General features: G+C 38.9%; 1 protein-coding gene across 1 annotated transcript in view; it reads right to left on the reverse strand.

Moving 5' to 3' along the window:
• Window positions 1-3,420: 3,420 nt before the first annotated feature.
• DAPL1 (death associated protein like 1) overlaps window positions 3,421-24,095 on the reverse strand; it is a 37,952-nt gene continuing 17,277 nt past the window's right edge. The window contains exons 3-4 of the mRNA XM_043997444.1: window positions 15,443-15,503; window positions 3,421-3,774 (exon numbers count right to left, since the gene is read on the reverse strand). Coding sequence (XP_043853379.1) covers window positions 3,658-3,774; window positions 15,443-15,503 — 178 coding nt within the window. The 3' untranslated portion in view covers window positions 3,421-3,657. The remainder of the gene's footprint in view (window positions 3,775-15,442; window positions 15,504-24,095) is intronic.

A 24,095-nucleotide genomic window follows, 5' to 3' on the forward strand; every position in this document is an offset into this window, starting at 1 on the left:
TGAATTTAGAAAGATGAGTCTCCCTGACTTCAGGGCTTGTTCCCATTTCTGGAATGCTGTCTCTATCACCATCTTCATCTCCTGCCCTCCTTGCTTTCCTTCAAGTCCTAGTTCAAACCCTACTTTCTGTAAGATATTTTTCTTGATCCCTTTAAAATTAGTGCCTCCCCTTTGTTGATTATCTCAAATTTATTCTGTATATACCTTGTTTGATGTACTTGTTTGGGTGTTGTCTCTCCTATTATACTGTGAGCCCCCTAAAGAGTAGGGACTGTCTTTTGACTTTCTTTGTAACCCCAGAGTTTAGCACAGTGCCTGACTTAGTAGGTGCTTAATAAATGCTTACTGACTTGACTTGACATGCTATGCCATATGGTTGCCAATGTTTCTAAAATAGCTGTTTATTGGCTACCTTCTCTAGTGAAGCCTTCACCAACTAGAAGCCTTACTGAACACCTCAGTGTTCCCACATCTAGTCCTCTCTTTCTCTGACTCTTCCTTCTTGTCCTTGGCTGATGCTAATGGTAACTTCAGTTACCATTGATATTTTCAGGATTCTGTCAAAAGATACATCTTCCCTCTCCTCTACCCTCACCCCCTTTTTGGCTATACTTTATCTACCTGAGACAGAGTCTTGAATTTTAAAAGTCCTGTACACCGAGGCAGCTAGGTGGCACAGTGGATAAAGCACCGGCCCTGGATTCAGGAGGACCTGGATTCAGATCTGGCCTCGGACACTTGACACTTGCTGGCTGTGTGACCTTGGGCAGGTCACTTAACCCTTGTTGCCCTGCAAAAAACAAACAAACAAACAAAAACAAAAAGTCTTGTACACCAAGGACTTCTATTCTACATTGTAAAGAAGGTTCCCAGGTCTGTGTTTAAAGAGCAATAATCAGGTAGGTGGCTTGATGGATATGGTACTGGGTCTGGAGTCAGGAGGACTCATCTCCCTGAGTTCAAATCTGGCCTCAGACCCTTACTTGCTATATGACCCTGAGCAAGTCACTTAACCCTGTTTACCTCAGGTTCTTTACTTGTAAAATAAGCTGGAGAAGGAAATGGCAAACCACTCCAGTGTCTTTGCCAAGAAAACCCTAAATGAGGTCATGGGGTGTCAATCATGACCGAACAAAATAAATAGTAAATATACAGAGCAGACTTTGAACCCTAGTCTTCCAAACTCCAACTCTAATGCACTATCAACTTGTGTTGAGACAAATTCTGACTTGCCATGGAGAGCTGAACTTTGTATCATTTAAAATGTATTTAAATTTTTTTTTTCTAAAAATCACTCATTCCAGTTTTTCCTATTGTGAGAGCCAAATTAGATATACAAATGAAGGTAAATAGCTAATTATATTAGACATTATTATACAATCTTCTTTTAGCAAGTAAACCACATCATCTTATACATGAATTCTCTATCTAGTATAACAGTAACAGATACTTAAAGTGGTAATCGATTTATCAAAAACAAATAAGGCTTCAATCAGCAAGATTCAATATTCAAATGTTCATTGATAGATCAAGCAATAGGGTTCAATAACCCTATTAATTAGACAACAAGGGTTGAAACCAATTAGGGAAATAAGGAAGGAGAAATACAAATGGAAAAAAAGAATTCTGGATCTGGGAATATGTGGCTTTCATTATCTATGTTCCATTCCTCCCAATCGTCTCATCAATCCTGTGCCCCCCTCTGAGGGAGACCTTGGTTACCATGATTCTGGTTCTGCCTGAGCATTAATCTCCCCCTTTAACTTTCCTTAAGAAAAAAGGAGCCACTTCAATCCTGCTCTGGAGCTTTAATCTATGATGGATAATAATCTTAGATCTAAGCCTTTATAAAACTCACTGAATCCCAAACTGCCCGCCAGACTTCGAGTCCCTGAAAAGACTGAACACTAAACCATGTGCACTCCTTTTGCTACTCAATTCACTGCCAGAGAGAGAGAACTTCCATTCCTGCCCTCACTTTTAAGTCTGCATCCTGGAAGTTCCTCCGTTCTCCTCCCCAAAAAAGGAAGTCCTTCAAAAGCCACTTCAGTAGCATGCGCAATCTCTCAAATGTTTCAGCTAAAACTTCCAATATATATCTTTACCAAAAATAATTTCTACCACACTATTGTCCAGATATATTCTCTTCCTAGATAATATTATTTGAGAACACATACATGAACACATGCAAGATCTACAAGAGAAGACGGAGGCACACACCTATTCACTGTTGACCAGGTACCTGGGCTTCCAAGAATTAAAAAATATTGAACATCATGTTATAAATCTTCCCCCATGATAGGAGTGGGTTTCCTATCTCTGTATTTTGAGGGTGCAGAGTGTGTAAGGGATGAATGTAAGTACTTCTCATGGTTGTCCATTCTCTCCTGAATAAGGGGGCAGAGAAGAAATCTGATTGTGACCTGATCATAGATTTTTGAGTTGAAAAGGATTCAAAATGGCAGTTAGTCCTACCTCTTATTTTAAAGATGAAGAAACTGAGTGCTAGAGAGGTTAACGGACTTGCCCAAGGTGATATTGTCGCTGGCTAACTTAGGTTTTGAACCCAGTTCTTCCCATTCCAAATCACTGCTCTTTCCAATTCACTGCATTGCCCTTGATTTCTGGCCACTAACTCTCAAGTATAGGAAAGAGTATATGCTTGCAATGTAGACTCAAAGCTGGCAAAAACTGAAGGGAGAAGGGGCATGGCCTTAGGATTCAGTGTCTCTGCCAATTCAAATCGAGCTTTGCACCATCTTTGGCATGGATAATGTAAGTTGCTAACCCACATCCTATAGCAAGCTTCAGTCAGCATCATGGAACCTATAATGCCTGGATAATACATTTTTTATAGATCCTGAACAAATGGGCTGATGCCACTATAATTCTTCCCAAGGCCTTACATGATTTGAAGGTGAAGAAAAAAAAGTCTATCGTTAACCTCACTCTTTAGTCTTTCCTGAGAAAACTTCAATGACATATTTGTTTGGGAAACTAGAAAGACCTATCTCATTAACTTGAGCAATTGAGGATGATAATACTTTATATATTTGTGGAACATTTTATACTTTGCAAAGCATAATGTATTCTTCCTTTTAACTTCTTTCTGGCAATTTCTGTGCAGTCCTTTAACCTGTGAAAAAGAATATTAAGAAGAGAACACCCTGCCTTGGAAGATGAAGTTGGACACAGAAGAGGTTTTGTTTTGTTGTTGTTGCAAAAATGACATAATCACATATTAAAAGATAACAGTTGGGGCAACCAGTGGACAAAGCACCGGCCCTGGATTCAGGAGGATCTGAATTAAAATCTAGCCTCAGACACTTGACACTTACTAGCTGTGTGACCCTAGGCAAACCCCCATTGCATTGCAAAAAAAAAAAAAGAATAAAAGAATAAAAGATAACAGTGGAAAAAAGTTTTATTAGAGTACAAAACTATGACATAACCCAAAGCACAAAAAAAAGCACTGGATTTACATTCGCAAATACTTTGTTGTCCAAAGTTAAAAGGTAGTTCCAAAAAACACTTTTTTAAACAAACTTGTATACTTAAATCTGTGGAAAATGTCATTGTTAAAAAGTGAGATAGATATGATCTTTGGGAACAAATGCTTCATGCTGTCAGAGAGACATCTGTATTATACTTCACAGCTCAGCATTTGCGAGGCTGTTGAATGATATAGATCTTTTTTGGTGGGACAGTCTTTTCCAGGCCAGGTCTTGGTTTCTGATGAGCCACTTGGACTGCCGCTGGAAATTTGTGGCTGATCTACAAGGTAGGAACAAAAAGAAAAATGAAATGAAATAATGATCAGTACTGACCTTTTCTCTACCTTGATCTTGGGAGAAAACCTTTTTGACCATAAAAATGTTAAAACAGTAGAAAGCCATAAGGTCATGTGAACCAGCTTTGTTGAGCTTGGCTGCATTCTCAGTAACTTCCCCTTGAGCCCACACCCCTTACAAGGGCCAGAGTATGTATAAGTCTGGATCTTCCCCATGACCTCCACCCCCATGCTACTTTTCTTAAAGACACAGATGGCCAGTCATGCCAGAAATGAGTCACAAGAAGCATTAAAAAACAGGATTGTAGTAACTTTTGTCTGGGAGTCTTTTTCTTTGAAAAGGGATGTGAAAATGGAAAAGCATTCTGAAAAGAAAAAAAACAGAATGATTAGGATCTCTGAAGAGAGGTTAAGATATTTCAGGTTATGTAGTCAATGAAGAGAAAGTCAAGGGATGATTTAATAACTTAAGCATGGAGAAAATAACCCTAAGAAGGTTGGTGGTCATCTTGAATAAAGAAAGAACTAAAGGAAATGAGCTTGAGTAGTAGTAACAAATTTAGGACAAAGAACTTCTTGGTAGTAGGAAATCCAATGCTGGATCAACTAAAGGATATTCCAGAGTTTCCATCTTTAAAAACAGGATGGATGACCAATGGTGGTAAATCACTTACATCAGCAGTTCTCCAACTTTTTGGTCTTAGGATCCCTTTATATTCTTAAAAATGCTGGAGGATCCCCTCAAAAATCCTTTTTTTTGGTGGGTTTATATCCACTGATATTTAACACACTAAAAATTAAGATATCTCGGGGTAGCTTGGATGGAGCACTGGCCCTGGACTTAAGAGGACCTGGGTTCAAATCCGGATTCAGACACTTGACACTTAACTAGCTGTGTGACCCTGGGCAAGTCACTTAACCCTCATTGCCCCATGAAAAATATTAAGATATCTTAGTATTATTATGAAAACAGGTTTGACCTCATGGACCTCCTGAAAGGGACTCAGGGACACCTAGTGGATCCCAGAGCACACTTTAAGAACACTTCAGGTTGAAGTGAAATTTTCTCTAGAATTAAGGGGTCTAAGAGCCATTTATCAGGAGGCAATGTGGTGTGATGGAAAGAGCACCAGACCTGGAATTAGGTGACCTGAATTTTGATTTCTGTCTTTGGATACTTACTTCCTATCTCACTTTGGACAGGTCCCTTAGCCTCTGTGGGCCTCAGTTTCCTCATCTGCAAAAAAGGCTTGTACTAGATGGTACCTTAAGGGTTATTTAGTTTAACCATCTCTTCAGGCAAAAAACCTGAAGCCTCGAGAACTTGGGTCAATGCTCAGTTCTCCAGGTTCCTTTCACTTCTAGGATTTCAAGCAACATAAATAAAATATTAATGGTGCCTAAGGACACCATCTCCCAGAAGGGAAGGCATTCTCTAAATCTTGGGGAATGTCTATATTAACCTTCATTGTAGAATTCCAAGTCACAAAGGAAGGGGAGAAAAACTATTCTTTTTGACTCTCAGTATTATACTGCTTTGGAACCAAAACGTGAGAAGTTGTCTGGTGTATTTTGGGCCATTCAAAGTCATTGCAAACATATGGGTATCCTATCTCCTGGTGAATGTTTTTGTTTTTGGTTCTTGGCACAGAGAGTTCTCTATCCTGGGAACTCCACTCAGAAAAAAAAAATATAGTTTCCTCCCATTCTTAACAAATGAAGCCCAAAGGACAAGTCCTTGCTGAATGTCAGCAGAATGGTTTTAATACAAGTGAGGGAGAAACTATGAATTTCTAGGTCCTCTTGGCCTCCTTAAAGGAAAAAAAAAATGAAGACCAGTATTTCATTATTCCAGTTGGGATCAATTATTATCAAAATAGTAATGTAACACCAGACGCTTGGAGGAACCTTAAGAAGTCACTTACTTTGGTCCTCTAGGTGGCTAAGCAGAATGGCAAATCTGCTACCAGAGACCCCTTTGAGATTAACTTTATATTTGGCTCAAGGGGTTATAAATAGGGAGGCAATTGGACAGGTTATTCATCAGATGCTTAAGGTCCAACTTTTTTTTTTTTTGCCCAGATCTGTGACCTCATCAGCTTAAGGAAATCCAAGTGTGAAAACTCCTTTCTCCAAGGCAGATGATCTACTCCACAGTAATTGATAGCCTTAGAAAATCACCTGAGAGGTTAAGCAACTTGGCCAAGGTCATACAGCCAATGTTCAGACTTCATCCCAGGTCTTCCTGACTCTGAGGCTGACTCCCTATCACCAGACTGCCAAGGTCCAACCTGAGGCTAACAAATAATTTTTAAAACAAACAAACCCCAAACCACACTTATGTAACTGAAATCCGGGCCGTTAGCCAGAGGGGAGCTGGTACAACATGCAAGGACTGGAAAGGAAAAAGGACCACAGGTAATAGCATATTTAATTGTGGAGTTGGGGGTGTGGAGGAGTCGAGAGCCGGAAAAACAAAGAGGGAAAGCAGGAAAAAAACCACAAGATGGAAGCATGCATCGCTCAATATCATTACAATAATTGTTTTCCATTTGTTAAACTCCGGTATTATTTGGGAAACCTGAAAACTGGTGGGGATTGTAAGGAGCTGAGCAAATGTTATTATAACACTATTCTCCCCCTTATCTACTGGGGAGCTTGCTCATTGTAACAGCCAGGAGACTGAGTCAGTTTCCTTGTGCCTCAGTCAAGAGAACAACTTGACCTAACAGAGTTTGGAAAAAGAAAAAAAAATCATCAGGATTCAGAAGGAAGTGGAAATAGCTTCAGTTAGGAAAATAGTTGAATAATCTTGAGCAGGTTTTCTAAGCTGAAGGTTTAGTACACATATGGGATTTTTAATGCCAGATCGGCACTGGGAGGGGCGCAGCAGGCTTCAATGTTCCCTGTACTATTTCCTGCCTCATCTCCACCTTAGAATTGCTTGGTGGAGCCTAAGAAGTTTAGTCTAGAGCTAAGTTGAAAGTAAATTAAGGGGGCAGCTAGGTGGCGCAGTGGATAAAGCATCGGCCTTGGATTCAGGAGTACCTGAGTTCAAATCCGGCCTCAGACACTTAACACTTACTAGCTGTGTGACCTTGGGCAAGTCACTTAACCCCAATTGCCTCACTAAGAAAAAAAAAAAAAAGAAAGCTACTATGAAGTAGGAAATAACCAAAGGGATAGGTTCAGAGAAACCTTGGAAAACTTGTATGATCTGATGAAGAATGAAATAAACTGAACCAGGAAAATGAGTTCTATGATAATAACAATGTTTAAAGAAAAAAATGACTTTGAAAGGCTTAAGAACCCTTGTCAATGTATAATGATCAAACGTAATTCCCAGAGGATAAATGATGAAACATGCTACCCACCTCCTGACACAGAGATGATGAACTCAAGATGGAGGATGAGACTTGAAATTTTGGACATGGCCAATGTGAGAGTTTGTTTGCTTGACTATGCATATTTGTTACAAGGGTCTTTTTCTTCCCACTTTTTTTTCAGTGGAGATGGAGGGTGGAGGGAGAAAAAATGCTTGATAATTAAAAAAGTAAAAGTTCAAAAAATATTAAAATGTTTTTAAATAATGTAAATTAAAATGATCCACAAATGTGTTGGCAGAATGGAGCAGAAGTCAGAGAAGATCTATGCTTTAAAGGCTAACCAAACAGTAAGTACCAAGAATTTATAAACACATAAACTCACAGAGCAAGAGGATGTGTGTGTGTGTGTGTGTGTGTGTGTAGGCAGGATGCATTTTTCAGCTGGTATATGGCATCCAACCTTGTGGAAGCTCTGAGTTTTTCAGCCCTTTTTTCAGCCCTAAATTATTACCCTTTGCATTGTTGGCAATTGAGTTTTTTCCCCTTCCCTACCTGGGCTTAGAGTAAGAGAATCTTGATTTTTGGAGGCTAAATTTATAAAGCAGAGATATACTTTTGACTCCACATGAAAAATGAGTTCATGGTCAGAACTAAATGGACACTATTCAGCCTCTATGGTAGGGGGCAGCAATCTTGAAATTTCAAAGTAAATCAATAGAAAATTCTTAAAAATCATTGTATGCCTGCATCTTGGGCTTAATAATCTTAAATACATTAATAGAGTTCTTTAAGATTCATGGTTGTACTGCTAGGTCTATATCCCAAAGACACCCAAAAGAAGGGAAAAGGACCTATTTGTACAAAAATATTTATAGCAGCTCTTTTTCTGGAGGCTAAGAATTGGAAATCAAAGGAATGCCCCTCAATTGGGTAATGGCTAAACAGTCTGTGGTATATGATAGTGATAGAATATTATTGAGCTATAAGAAATTACAAGCAGGATGATTTCAGAAAGACCTGGAAAGACTTATATGAACTGATATATAGTGAAGTGAGCAGAACCAGGAGGACATTGTGCACAGAGACAGCAATATTTTTTGAAGAAGCTGCGAATGATTTAACTATTCTCAATACAGTGATCCAAGACAATCCCAAAGGACTCATGATGAAGCATGCTATCCACCTCCAAAGAAAGAATTGATATTGACTGAAGACCGACTGAAGCATGCTATTTTTCACTTTCACTTTTTTTATTCAACTCTTCTAGTACAAATTGACTAATATGAAAATGTTTTACATAATTGCACATGTATAACCTATACCTGATTGCCTACTGCCTTAGGAAGGGGGGCAAGAAGGGAGGGAAGGAGGGATAGAATTTGGAGCTCAAAACTTTAAATAAAAATGTTAAAGAACTGAAAGAAAAAATTTAAAAACAGAGTCAAAAGATCTTGGTTTGAATCTAATTTTTGAATACTAATTGTGAGACTTTTTGCCAACTTAATTGAGTTCCCTGGCACTCAGTTTCTTTATCAGCAAAAATTGTAAACAATAAAACCTGATATGTCTACATTGTTTCAAAAAAAAAAAACCATTCATGGTTGCAAACTTTGAGAGTCAGTCTCAGAGTTAGGAAGAACTGGGTTCAAGTCTAACTCTGATACTGTCTGAGTACTCCAAGGCCAAACTCCTTAGGGCCCCTGGCAATTATCTAAGCCTAAGCTGTAGGCCAGCTGCAGAATCTATAATGGTCAAGAGAGTTTTCTCATGAGTAGCCCCCTCCAATAAAGAAATCCAGGCCTAGAAAAACAAAACAAAACAAAACAAACAAGACAAAAATCTTCCAACCCATAGTGTTTTGGGGAGAAAAGCCCTTTGTAAGCCCCAAAGTGTTATAAAAATATGAATTGTTGAACTAACCAGTATGGTCATGTGTTGGGGGAATGAGGGTTGGGACCTATTATTTCATCCATGTAGAAAATTCCCAGAAAGGCAACTCCCTCCAGAGATGCAGCTCAGCAACTCTTTTGTGTTAGTTGGTCTTTTTTAGTTGTCTGGAGGCATGGAGAAACTACATCATTCAGGGGCTGGATTTGAACTCAGGTTTTCTGGACTCTAAGGTTAGGTTTCCATCTACTCTACCATTCAGCCTCTCTGGTTACAACTAGTCTGTTCAAAATAGAAAATAAAAAAGAATTAAAGTCTTTCTGGTTTGGGTTGTGAAAGCCACTATTGAGGCACAGAGACCAATACAGTTCTCTCCTTTCAAGCCCACATTTGGATGATAGTACCAGACAGCTATTTCTTCCCATTCATCTTTACAGGGTGTTAACTTCAAAGTCTACTGTTGGCACTTCAATTTCCACACACGGTTAAGCAAAGTGCTTACAACAAAACATCCAGACAGAATCAGTGAAACTCAAAGATACTCCCACGACAGGATCCTCATCTATAAAACAACAGAAAGCTTTCTCTTGAGAGCCTTCTTCTGCCAATGCCATTTCACAAAGGACTCACTGACCTGTCTGGTAACTTGGAAAATGGGCACAACTTTATCCTCGATTCCACCCACAGATCTATGTATGAATAATGCTTAGAATTTATCTAACGTACTTTCCTTTAAAAATTATTATTCATGTTTAACATTCTTTTGTTTTTAAATTTTGAGTTCTGAATTCTCTCCCTCCCTCCAGTCTCTCTCCCACCCATTAAGAAGACAAGCAATATAATATTAATTATATGACACATTTACTTTCAACGTAGATTATTTAAGATTATACGTCTCAAGCTACAAGAAATGTTGGAGTCCCTTCATTTTACAGAGGTGGGAATGGAGGCTCCTAGAGATTAAATGATCTGTCCAAGGTCACAGAAGTAGTAAGCATTAGGGCTGGGAAATTTAACCTATGCAATCTGGCTCTAGAATCAGTGTTCTTTCCACTGTGCTTAGCTGCTACCGTCATTCACAAACAAGTTAAGTTAATAGATCAGGTATTATTGTGCTCAAAATCTGGTTCATGTCTTTATTTTCTTTAACAGACGAGGACCAGAGAATTTAGATGACCTCTTCAAGGCAAAACAATAATAATAACAGCTAGTGTGTCTATTGTGTGTTAAGGATTGCAGTTTACAAATATTATCTTATCTGATCCTTATAACAATCCTGTGAGGTAGGTGCTATTATTATCCCCATTTTTACTAATGGGTGAACTGAGGCAGATAGAAGGTAAATGACTTAGAATCCCACAAGTTATTGAGTGTCCAAGGCTATATTTGAACTCAAGTCTTTTTGACTCCAGGAATAGCCTGGACATTTGGGCTAGCCCTACTATGCAACTAGTAAGTGAGGAAGCAAGATTTGATTTCTAGCCCAGCCATACATATACTCTCTTCCTAAAGAGATATATTGTTATCACGGCTCAGTCGTTTTTCATTTGTGTCTGACTCTGTGACCCCATTTGTGACCACAGGGTTTTCTTGGCAAAGATACTTGGAGTGGTTTTCTTTTTTCTTTCTCCAGCTCATTTTACAGATGAGGAAATTGAGGCAAATAGGGTTAAATGACTAGCCCAGGGTCACACAGCTAGTAAGTATCAGTTTTGAACTCAGGAAGTCTTTCTGACTCTGAACCTAGCACTCTATCAGCTATGTCTCCTAGCTGCCTACACAAAGAGGTATAACTAATGCAAAAGGCTGGGGGATAAGGGCATACGATCTAATGGCTTAGAGACATGAATTAGGACACCTCAAAATCTGGATCCCTCTCTTCATGGTACAAGGGGTGGTGGTATAAATCTACTCCACCCTCACCCTTTAGTGATGTACTGATTATATTTGTGAGAAGTGAAATAAGGTCTGTTAAAAAAAAGGGGGGACAGTTAGATGGTGCAGTGGGTAGAACACTGGCTCTGAAGTTGGGAGGATCTGCCTTCAAATCTCACCTCAGACACTTACTAGCTGTGCGAGCCTGGGCAAGTCACTTAAACCCAATTGCCTTAAACATCCTGGACCATTTCCAGTCATCCTGATGTATTATCTTGCCACTGGACCCAGACAGCTCTGGAGGAGAGAGTGAGGCTGGTGACTTTGCAATTCACTGCAAGTCATGACATCACCTCGATGTCATGGTCCTCTTTAAGAACAAAGGACAAACAACAACAACAACAGCAGCAACAACAATGTTTGTAAAGTCTATAAAGCATGAGGTAGTGGAAAGAACACGGTGCACAGAATCAAAGGCCATGGGTTGGAATCCAGGCTCTGTCACTTACTAGTTAGGTGACTATAGAAGAACAAGTTACTTAGCCTGAGGCTCAGTTTCCTTATCTACAAAATGGGGATATAACCACACTTGTACTAACTGATAGGATCCTGATGAGGAAATGATTTGTGAACCAACATGATAAATGTGATTTCCTCATAATAAAGTATATCAAGTGTCTCAGAAATAAACAATATTCTAAACAAGCGTTTTGGTTGCTGTGCATTTTTGAAAACAATTTGCATTTGTTTATGCTTACAAATGGAAGTGGACCCAGGGTTTCATAAGCCTGAATCCACTGAAATAAAATGTCCCATGTTTAAATTCATAAATTTGAATGTCATTAGTTTAAATTCTGCACATACACACAAAAGCCTTCCACTCCCAAATTAAACAAAAAAAGATTTAGAAGGAGCCATTTTTCCTTTTGTTATTTGCAAAATGAATAGGTCTACAGTGAGTAAGGGTAAGGTCGGTAATTGGGTGGGTAGGTGAGGGCTTTCTTAAATGCTGATGTAATTCCAACGCATATCCAACCGCTTGGCAGAAGTCTTTATAGATAATTTTTCATGCCTTTCCTTACACATTTAAAATCCTAGATGAATTTTGGAGTGGGGCTGGTATGATAGAGCATATATAGATTCAGTATTTTTACCATGAAGCTCATTCCTTCTTTCCAGGTCCTAGAAAGATCTTCTAGAATCCTGGGATTCTCTGGAACAAAATTTGAAAATGATGCCTTTGATTTAGGTCCTAAAGTCAACATGCAAATGAACATGGGCACCATAACTATGGCTGGCTGGGAGAAAGTAAAGCAATAGAAAAAGTATAATCTTAAGGATGATGAGAAATATAACTGTTCTGGACTACATTTCTTCAAGTACTTTTCATGACAATCAATTTGGAAATAGCAGTTCTAGAGGTTGATAAAGGTAGATTGAGTATTTGGACTGATGTCATCTTCCTGAGTTCAAATCTGGCCTTACTACTTTACTACCTTACACTTACTACTTGTGTGACTTTGAGCAAGTCACTTAACCCTGTTTGCCTCAGTTTCCTCCTATGTAAAATGAGTTGGAGAAGGAAATGGCAAACCACTCCAGTATTGTTGCTAAAGAAAACCCCAAGTGGGGTCATAAGGAGTTGGACACAACTAGAAATGACTGAACAAAGATGTTGATAAAAGTCTTTTTTGTGTTGTCTTCCCCAATTAGAATATAAGCTCCTTGAGAGGAGGTATATTTGTATTCTTAACACTTAGAAGTAAGTGTTTAATAAATGTTTTACTGCTTCACATACATTATCTAATTTGAGTTTTGTAAACAACACCATATTATAGGAATTATGATCTCTATTTTACAGTTGAGGAAAGTTTAAATGGTTTTCTCTTGGTCACATAGCTAGTTAGTATCAGAGGCAGGATTTGAATCCAGGTCTTCCTGATTCTAAGTCCAAAAATGCACTAGGCTATAAACACAATCAGTGAACAGAGAAAAGAAAGTATGATTGGAAAAGGAAATAAAGGCTATGTTGTTTAGGCTGAATGCATGAAACTTTTCTACTGGGAAAAGAATGAAGAATGTTTGATATGGCAAATAAGAGCGATTGCTGTCTTAAAATATTTGAAGGGCTGTCATGCAGAAGAGAGAGGAGGCTTGTTTTGCTCCAGAGAGCAGGCTTAGGAACAATGGGTGGAAATTGCTGAGAGGCAAATTTCCATTTGGTATAAGGATATATTTTCTCATACTTAAGAGCTGTCCAAAAGTGGAATGGGTTACACTGAGAGGTAGTTCTTCCTGGATCACCAAAGTGGTGGGCCACTTGATCACCAATCACTGTTCCTCTCTTTGTTGCAAAAGAGATTCCTGATCAGGCTTGGGCTGGAGCAGATGACCTTTGGGAACCTGCACAGTTTAGAAATACTAGGGTTCTATTTGAGGGACCTGAATGAGTTGTCAAAATTGGAAGACTGTTCTTTGCATGCAGAGCCTATGTTTTCCTTTTTTTGATATTCCAGATGGTGTTATGGAGGGGACCAGGGAGATGGAGCAGTGGACACTCATTTCATTCAATTTGACAGTAATGTCTCAGACCCCCTGTTTAGGCTTCTTGCCATTGGTTCATGGAGACCATAGTGCTCTGAACAAGGGAGAGCAGAGTTACTATAAGTTTTCCTTGTAATAAGCTTGAGAAAACTTCCTCGGTTCCTCCCCCAGGCACATAGTAGGTGCTTAGTAAATGCTTGTTGACTTGATGATATATGTAAGACTATCAGGAGAAGTAGTTCATTAGCATCTGGAATATGGTTATTTAGGATTAGAGATTTAGAACAAGAAGGCACCCTAGAAACCTAATATAGTACAACTCTCTTAATTTATGCATGAGGAAATTGAAGCATAGAAAGGTCATAGTGACACTGGTGGTAAGAGGAAGAGTCAGACGTTGAGGCCAGTTCTTACTTTTAGGGTAGCTAGGTGGCACAGTGGATAGAGCACTGGGCCTGGAATTAGAAAAATCTGAGTTAAAATCTAGCCTGAGATACTTACTAGCTGTGTGACCTTAGGCAAATCACTTAACCCTGGTTGCCTCAGTTTCCTTATCTGTAAATTGATCTGGGGAAGGAAATGAAGAATAAAACCACTCAAGTATTTTTGCCAAGAAAATCCCAAATTGGGTCACAAAGAGTTGGACATGACTAAACAACAACAAAACAACTTCTTTCTTCAGTGTCTATGTAATTTCCATTACACACACCTGAAAATATTAATACTAGCTAACATTTATATAGAACTTATTACGTGCTAGGAATTTGTGCTAAAGACTTTACAATTATGATCTCATTTGATCTTGACCTTGGGAAATAGGTACCTTTTTTTTTTTTTGCAGGGCAATGGGGGTTAAGTGACTTGCCCAGGGTCACACAGCTAGTAAGTGTCAAGTGTCCGAGGCCGGATTTGAACTCAGGTACTCCTGAATCCAGGGCTGGTGCTTTATCCACTGCGCCACCTAGCCGCCCCCAGGAAATAGATACCATTATTATCCCCATTTTACAGTTCAGGAGACTGAGGCAAACAGTTTAAGTGACTTGCCCATAGTCACACAGCTAGTGAGCTACTGAGGCTGGATTTGAATTCAGGTCTTGATGGACTCCAGGCCCAGCCCCTCTATCTAATGTGCCACTTAGCTGATCACATAAGAGTTATTTTGTCAGGTAAGAACTTGTGAAGGTCCTTGAAAGAACTATATGATGTCAAAATAATATCTGAGTTGGGTCACTCCCCACCAATGCAAATTCCCAAATCTCATCCCATGCTCAATCCTCAACTCAGATTTCTCTTTCTGCAGTGAATTTGGAAAACAGTTTGTGTTACCAAGAAGATCTGGGGGGAAAAACTGCTTGATTTTTAAGGGGCAAAGAGCCTATTTTTTCTTCCTTTTAAAAAAACCCCTTAATATCCTTAGGAATGAATTTGGGTTCTAGAGGGACAGTTTTTTAAGTTCTACTACATGATTTTGGTTTTGCTTCCCATTCTCCTTCCAAAGGGATTTATTAAACACCCACCTTAGGAAGATTGCCTTTCTTAGCCAAACCATTTTGTCATTAATGGAAAAATGACTTTTTTTTTCCCCAAGAGCTGATTCCTTTGTTAGATGAGCCAGAGGCACAGCTAGAAATTTTAGTGCCTGGAGACAAATCAACTATTTGTTTGTTTGTTTGTTTTTAAACACAAATTTAGGTGAGGGAGAGAAGAAACCTTGGGACACAAGTACCAATGTGTGAAGAAAGGAAGACATTCAAGGCCAAGGAGGAGCTCACCTGAGATGCAATTAAGGAATGGGAAAAGGACCATATGGTAGTTTTCTATTTTAACTAAGTCTTATTAAGTAGATGCTAACCTCAGTCCTTTCCAGATGCTGAAGGCTACATGCTGTAGGCTCCCTCTAAATTTTGGTAACCTAGGGAAAATTCCCAATTGTCCTGTCCTAGTTATAGCTCTGAGGTAAATGTCTACTAGGGAGTAGCATATTTTTGTCTTTCTATGCATATTCCTCACCCATACTTACCTTCTCTAGAGTATCATTCAATATAACCATACTTTGCATTTTAGCAACATTGGCAAGAGCACTGTAAAGACAAAAAATAAATTTCATGTGAGATATTGGCCTCCTTCCTTCCCCCTCTAAAACATTCACATATGTTATGTGGATTGCATTTTCTGCTTTGGCTATGCCTGATACAACTTTCTGTTTTCCATGCCTAGCTGGTGCAGTGGAGAGAGTCCTGGCCCTCCAGTCAGGATGACTTGAGTTCAAATTCTGATTTAGACATTCACTAGCTGTGTGACCCTGGGCAAGTCACTTAATCTCTGTCTGCCTCAGTTTCCTCAACTGTAAAATGGGGATAATAATATCACCTACCTTCTTGTGAGGATCAAATGAGATAATATTTGTAAAACATTTAGCACAGTGCCTGGTCCATAGCATGTGTTATATAAATGCTTAATCTCTTCATTCCCTTCCCCTCCCAGGGTTGTTGTGAGAATCAAATGAGATAATATTTATAAAGCACTTAGCACATAGTAGGTGCTATATAAATACTCATTTCCTTCCTTCTTTCCATGGCTACAAGGCCGAGAATCCTGGCCCTAGGTGGCCAGGTAACTGGCCAAGCTTTGTAGGCAGAATTTTGGTTGCAGGGCAATTTGTCATATCACATCCAAGTGTGACCTGACAGTACAATTTCCTGAGAGAGACCATGCATTTGGCATCTGAAGGGCTTCTATTTGTTGTTAGCCCAGACAGTCACTAGGATTAAAGACAACGATTTATTACTTTTAGTTATTTATTTACTCCAAAGCACTCTCCATTTTTTTAAAAAGGCAATTTTCCTAGAAAATGTAATGAGAGTTGTTCACCCACAAAAATGCTGCGTTGGAGTGATTAAATACATTCATTCCAGAGGCGAAGGTAGGTCTGTGAGTGCTGAGCTACTGATGTGCTTCTCTCTCAGGTTCCCCAACCAACTCCTGCTTGTTAATAATCATTATTCTTGTAGTTTAGTTGGGAAAGTATATTTCAGTTACCATTTTCTTCCTCATTTCAGTTTCCCTGGAGCATGTCAGTACTGATGTCATGCCTTTATTTTCCTGAGGCCTAGAGAAAGGAATGATCTGGATACTGAGAGCAGGAGAAGATTTGGACTGTGTGGGGTTCTCTAAGGCACTGAGGATTCTGGGCCTATGCAGGAGTCTGCTGGAGTCAGCTGCAACTGAGCTGATTGTTAAATTTCCAGTGTGAGCATTTATTTAAACTTTGTAAACCGGCAAGTGCTACAAATCAGAGCTTGGTTTATTGTTTTATTGATTGATTGTCTAGACTTAAGAAAGTGATGGAGAAAATGTTAATAAGACATATTAGATTTAAAGGTGTGTCATGTCTACGTTTTATTTTATTTTATTTTGAAGAGAGCAGGTGATCAAAAATTTACCAGCATACACCCAAAGTTTGTTTTACAAGAAGACAATAATAATAGCTAGAATTTTTATAGAGGTTTAAGGTTTGCAAAGTACATGATCACACATGATTATCTCATTTGATCCTTACTACAATCCTGGGAAGTAAATCCTATTATAATTCCCATTTTACAGATAAGGAATTGGGGTATAGAGGGGTTAAGTGACTTGCCCTGAGTCACACAGGTGGTTAAGTATCTGAAGCTAAATTGAACCTCAGACCTTCCTGACTCCATTTATAGCACTCTGTGTACTGTGCCACCTACAAGAAACCTAGATACAACCATAAAGAAAACAATTATATACATACACACACATATATGTATTCCAACATTTAGAAAAAGGAAAACATACTTTTAAAAAGTATGTCAGTCTTAAGCATTTAAAATGTATACCTTGGGGCAGCTAGGTGGTGCAGTGGAAAAAGCACCGGCCCTGGAGTCAGGAGTACCTGAGTTCAAATCCAGCCTCAGACACTTAACACTTACTAGCTGTGTGACCCTGGGCAAGTCACTTAACCCCAATTGCCTTACTAAAAAAAAAATGTATACCTTAAGTTTGAAATATGTAAAAATAAGCTAATACAATAATATATTTTTTGGCCATAATAATATATTTTTAGGCCATAATAAGGTCTCACAAAATTGTAAAAAGAAAACCTGGATTCAGAAGATAAGATGATGAAACTGACCATAAACTAAATAAACTACAGTAAATATAAAACTAAGGAAAAGGAATTTGAGGAAAAATGAGTATTAAGTTTTTAAAATCTTGATGAAATAACATATCCAAATAACATGAGAATAGTAGTTTCATATATTAACTCTAACCAGACAACAAAAGAAAGACCCAATAAAGAAAAAGTCTATAATTAGGAATTTATGATGGGTAGTTTCTAGTCATCATGTGGTTGTCTTTCAGCTGTGTCTGACTCCTCATGACCCCATTTGGGGTTTTCTTGGCAAAGATACTGGAGTGGTTTTCCTTTTCCTTCTCCAGCTCATTTTACAGATGAGGAAACTGAGGCAAACAGGGTGAAGTGCCTTGCCCAGGGTCACACAGTAGACGAATGAGGTTGGATTTGAACTCAGGAAGATGAGTCTTCCTATCTCCAGGCCTGGTACTCTATCCACTGCATCACTTAACTGAAACTATTACAGTATAATATAGTAGAAAGAACACTGGCTTTGGAAGGAGAGGACCTGGGTTCAAATCTTACTTCTGATGTTTACTTCATGTGTGACTTTGGGCAAGTCACTTAAGCTCTCTAGGCCTCAGTTTCCTTCTCTGTAAAAATGAGGGGAAGAGGGGGCATCGAGGTGGCACAGTGGATAAAGCACCGGCCCTGGATTCAGGAGGACCTGAGTTCAAATGTGGCTTCAGACACTTGACACTGACTAGCTGTGTGACCCTGGGCAAGTCATTTAACCCTCATTGCCCTGAAAAAAAAAGAAAGAAAAAGGGGGGAGGAGGGGTAGATTAAATTACCCCTAAAGTTTTTTCCAAATCTAAATCTACGATCCAATTTACCCATCAGCAAATGGGGGTGGGGGAGGGTGAACATAGAAAATGATTATTTAGGTACATGTAAGTACTGTTTATATTTTCTACATAGATTTCAAAGAGAGAGAGAGAGAAACATTTCCTTCTTTTGGATTAGTTTAAAATCTCTTCAATTGTCAAAGCAGCCTCAGTCCTTGGGTAAGGACCAAAATCCAGGAGAATCAAAGCTTCTTGCCATTATAAAGGAGGTGCCAGTGAGATAAGCTGGAGAACAAATAAGGGAGGTGCCAGAAACAAAGCCAATGTCAACAGGAGAGTCAATCAAGAAAAATAAGGAAGTGTTTGTGCTGCATTTGGGTCACTAGAATGGAAGGGTAAACAGCCAACATTCCAGCAGGGCTAGACAAGAACAATGAATCTGCACTGCAGCGTGTCAAGGGCACTTCAGATTTGATCTCAACCTAATCTGGTTAGGCTCAAATCAGGGGTTTTGGTCTCTCTTTTTAACTCAGTTGCCTGGGATTTTAAAATTTATTAAAAAAAATTTTGATTGACGTTTTCTGTTTCTTACATCCCCATAGTATCCCAAGTATTCCTCCCCAGGAGCCATCCCATATGACAGATAGGGAGCTGGCTTTTTGTTTTTGTTTTTTTGGTTTTTGAGAGGAAAAAAAAGTCAACGGAAAGAATTGATACATTGAGATACACCAAAAGCTTAGGTGTATGTAACACCTGTGATCTCCCACTTACACAAATAGATACATTGGGGGTGTCTTCTCATATCTCTTCATTTAAGTCCCACTTTTTTTTTTTCTTTTTTTTTTCTTTTTTAAGTGAGGCAATTGAGGTTAAGCGACTTGCCCAGGGTCACACAGCTAGTAAGTGTTAAGTGTCTGAGGCCGCATTTGAACTCAGGTCCTCCTGACTCCAGGGCTGGTGCTCTATCCACTGCGCCACCTAGCTGCCCCCCACTTGCTTTTAAACAAAATTATTTTTAAACTTTTCCCCAATTGCATGTAAAAATAATTTGCAACATTCATTTTTGAAAAATTAAGTTCCAAATTTTCACCCTCCTTTCCTCCCCAGTCCTCATAAGCAATGTTATGTAGGTTATACACATGTAATTATGCAAAATATATTTCCATATTAGTCATGTAAAAAATGACCAAAAACCACCCAAAAATAAAGTGAAAAATGGTATTCTTCAATCTTCATTCAGACTATAAATTCTTTCTCTGGAGGTAGATAGCACTCTTTTCATTATGAGTCCTTTGGAATTTTCTTGGATTATTATATTGCTGAGAAAAATAAGTCATTAATTGTTATTCATCATACAATATCGCTTATTGTTTACAACATTCTTCCTGGTTCTGTTCACTTCACTTTGCATCAGTTCATGTAAGTCTTTTTAGCTTTTTCTGAAAACATCCTGCTTGTCATTTCTTATAGCACTATAGTATTCCATCATAATCACCACAACTTGTTTAGCCATTCCCCAATTGATGGGCATCCCCTCAATTTCCAATTTTTTGTCACCACAAAAAGAGCTGCTATAAATATTTTTGTACATGTAAGTCCTGCCACCCTTAAAAAATCTCTTTGGAATTCAGATCTAGTAGTCATATTGCTGGGTCAAAGGGTATGCACTGTTTTATCACCCTCTAGGTGATAAAAGCCCCAATCCAGCTTCATTCTTAACCAACTTCCCTTCACTTTACAATTTCCTGGGCCAATGGAAATCTAGCTTTCTAGGAGAGGACCCTGCCTTACTGGCCACCCCTTCTGGTACTGGATGCTCCTTCCCTCATGCCTTCTTGGTCAAGAAGAGGAGCAGACACAAGCCTTTCTCCTCATCCCTATTTCGCTGTCTCATTTTAATGGAACTTTCACCCAGTCCAGCAGTTATATATTCACCCGGAGGGCTCTTTCTTTTCTCAAAGAACATACCCTGGATGACAGTTTTCCTTCCCACTTCAACTCCTGCTTTCATAAATGGGGATTTTAATATGCACAATGATTTCCTCTCAAACATCTTGGCCAACCTCCTGAACTTCTATGACCTCCATCTTCATTCCAGCTCTTCCACACACAGGGATGATGATCGATCTGACAATTATCTGTAACTGCTTTGCCTCCATGGTTAAGAACTCTGTAATTCCTTTCTGACAGTCACGTCTTAGCTCTTATTCTCTCCATCCACCTCACTCTCCTTAAACCCCTTCTCTCGGGGGCAGCTAGGTGGCACAGTGGATAAAGCACTGGCCCTGGATTCAGGAGGACCTGAGTTCAAATTCGACCTCAGACACTTGACACTTACTAGCTGTGTGACCCTGGGCAAGTCACTTAATCCCCATTGCCCTGCAAAAAACAAAAAACAAAAAACAAGCAAAAAACAAAAACAAGAAAAACCCCAAAAAACCAAAAACCCTATTCTCTCTGTGTTCACCATGACCTGAAGTCTCCCAGCCCCTCCTTGTTCTCCTACTCCATTGCCCCTATTCTGGTCTTATGTTCCTCCTTTCCAAATCTTTACCCATGTTTGACCAGTTCAGTCACACGTTATCAGCTACCCTTGAAATTCCTGCTGTCATAGGGGGCAGCTAGGTGGTGCAGTAGATAAAGCACTGGCCCTAGATTCAGGAGGACCTTAGTTCAAATGGGGCCTCAGACTCTTGACACTTGCTAGCTGTGTGACTCTGGTCAAGTCACTTAACCCTCATTGCTCCTAAAAAAAAAAAAAAGAAAAAAAAAGAAGAAATTCCTGCTGGCTTCCTATTATTAGTGACATGTTGCCAAACCCCAACCTTCACTCTCACAATCTACCTTTTGTGCCCCTGTGTATGTATTTTTTCCTGTGTATATATTTTTGAATGCTGTTAAAGAAAATTATGAAACCACATTAGGGTAATTACAAATTTATCTAATCTACTCTTTAAAATTCATTCATTCATTCATCTATTTATCTATCTATCTATCTATCTATCTATCTATCTATCTATCTATCTATCTATCTATTGCTGGGCAATGGGGGTTCAGTGACTTGCCCAGGGTCACACAGCTAGTAAGTGTCAAGTGTCTGAGGCCTGGATTTGAACTTGGGTACTCCTGAATCCAGGGCCAGTGCTTTATCCACTGCGCCACCTAGCTGCCCCCTCTACTCTTTTTTAAATTAACTAATTGATTGATTTAAAAATGTTTATCCATTTTAAACTTAAATACAAAATGAAAAAAAAAGAACTTTTCCATACACAGCAGGACATAAGAAGATTGAATATAATACAATAAATTTTCATTTCACGAAAACCTGTGTAATAAATCTTACATATTGTTTTCAAAGCAACCCAGCTTTTCTCTGCTTCCTTCTAGGTTTTCTTTTGTTCTCTGCTGTGCACTTTTAACTTTTTTTTCCGTTGCTGCTCTCCCTCTTCTTTCCCCCCTGCCCCGAAAAGGCTACAATTAAATGTGGATATCTATATCTATATGTGTGTGTATGTGAATGTGCACGTGTGTATGTATATAAAACATATATATAATATACACATACACACATACATATCCATAAACATACACAGATATATACATATACACAAATATACATATATGTAAGACCATACTATGCATATTTCAATATCAGTTCTTTTTCTAGAGGTGGATAGAATCTTCCTTCATATCTAAGTCTTTCCTGTTTTTCTAAACCAACCAGTTCATCATTTTATCTTATCTACTCTCAACTGGGCCATCTTTGCTTCGTGGCCAACACCACAAAGTTTTGTATTCCAAACATCCTCTGTCCTCAAACTTCTTATATCATCTTCCCTTCTCCCTCTCAGTAGACCTGGTTTACCCCTACTCTACACCTCACACCCCTTGCTTAGCCACTATTCTCTCCTCCTTTGTACTAGTCACTAATAAAGAAGTGGTATTTCTTTATGCCAAAGTTAACCCTGCCATTTTTATTCTTCATCCTATCCTCTCCTGTTACTTCCAGCAGCTTGCCCCAGTCCTTTCTCTCATCATCTATTTTTCCTTCTTGGTTGGCATCTTCCATGATGGCTACATGTACACCCAAATCTTTCTCATTGTTTAAAACAACCCCGCCCCCCAAAAAAACCCACAAAGTCTTCAAATGACCCCGGTTTCCTTTTAAATGATTGCCCCATATAATTTCTCCTTTTCACAACCAAACTTCTAGAAAGGGTGGTCTATACTTATTGTCTCCACTTCCTTACCTCCCACTCATTTCTCAATCCTTGCAATCTGTATCTCAGAATTGTTAATTAACTCATATTGATCTACCTAAGGATACTAAAGATCTCTTACTTGATAAATTCAATAGTCTTTCCTCAGTCTTAATTTTACTTGACCCTTCTATAGCTTTGGGGCTTGTCAACCACCCCTTTCTCCTGGATAGCCTTTCTTCTTTGTCCTCCTTTTATCTTGATGGATCCTCATCTTTCTGACCACTCCGTGTGTGTGTCTTCCAAGGTTCTGTCTTGAACCTTTTCTTCTCTCTCTACATTCTCTCCATGTGCTATCTCACTAGATCCCAGAAATTCAAAGATCAGTTCTTTGTTAGCGACTGCTAAATCAATATCTCTAGTCCTAATTATGCCTTTGAATTGCAGTCCCACATCATGAACCTTTTGCTGGATGTCACCACCTAGATGTCTTATCTTAAATTCAACATGTCCAAAATGTTTTCCTTGAAAATGCCCTACTTCCTCCTTCAAACTTCTGTATTTCTTGTGAGAACACCATCATCCTTTCATTCCTTCCTATCTCTCAACTCCCAAATGCAATCAGTTGCCAAGTCTACACTCACAATACCTGCCATAGCCATCCCTTTTCAAGGGAGTAGTAGTAGAGAGTAGAGTGAGTAGACTCACTCAGCTTCTACTCTTGTTTGGGCTTTTATCACTTCTCACCTGGATTAACAATATAACCTTCCTTCTATCCTTCTTACAGCAGCTAGATACCACAGGGGAAGGAATAATAGAACCTACCTCACAGGGTTGTTGTGAGGAATAAATAATCTAATATTTGTAAAAGCACTTAGCACAGTAACTAGAACATAGTAAGTACTATATAAATCCTTATTCTCTCCTCTTCCTTTCCCTTCCCCCAATCGGTCTCCCTGTTTCCAGCCTATCTCCTCTCCCATCTATCCTACAAAAAACTGTCAAACTGATATTCTTAAAATTATGTATCCCTTCTACTAAAGAAAAATCTCCAATGACTATCTATTACTTCTAGGATAAATTAAAAATTAGTCAACCAGGCATTTAAAAATCTCTACAATATGTCTTCCACCTCCCCTTCCAGCCTCATTAAATTGTAATCCCCTTCCTATACTCTCCATTTTAGCCAAACTGGCTGGCTCTCTATTCCTTCTACATGCCTTTGCACAGATGGTCCTCTTCTGATCTCTGCTAATAATTTCTTATTTCCTTCAAAACACAGCTCAGGGGTCACCTCCTATGTGATTCCCCCCTCCTCCCCCAAATTAGTTTGTATTTAATTTGGATATATGTTGTATCTATTTATCTCTTCTCTAGCACAATGCCTGTAACAATGTAGGTACTTAACAAATGTTTATTGACTGACTATCTATACATGTATTCTTTTTGGAGTAATTGTGTGAGGAGCTCTGAGAGTTTAATGCTTTTCCTCCACCATCTTGGCTCCGCCCCGTTACCCCCCCA

Source organism: Dromiciops gliroides, chromosome 3 (genome assembly GCF_019393635.1).
Source record: "Dromiciops gliroides isolate mDroGli1 chromosome 3, mDroGli1.pri, whole genome shotgun sequence".
NCBI lineage: Eukaryota > Metazoa > Chordata > Mammalia > Microbiotheria > Microbiotheriidae > Dromiciops > Dromiciops gliroides.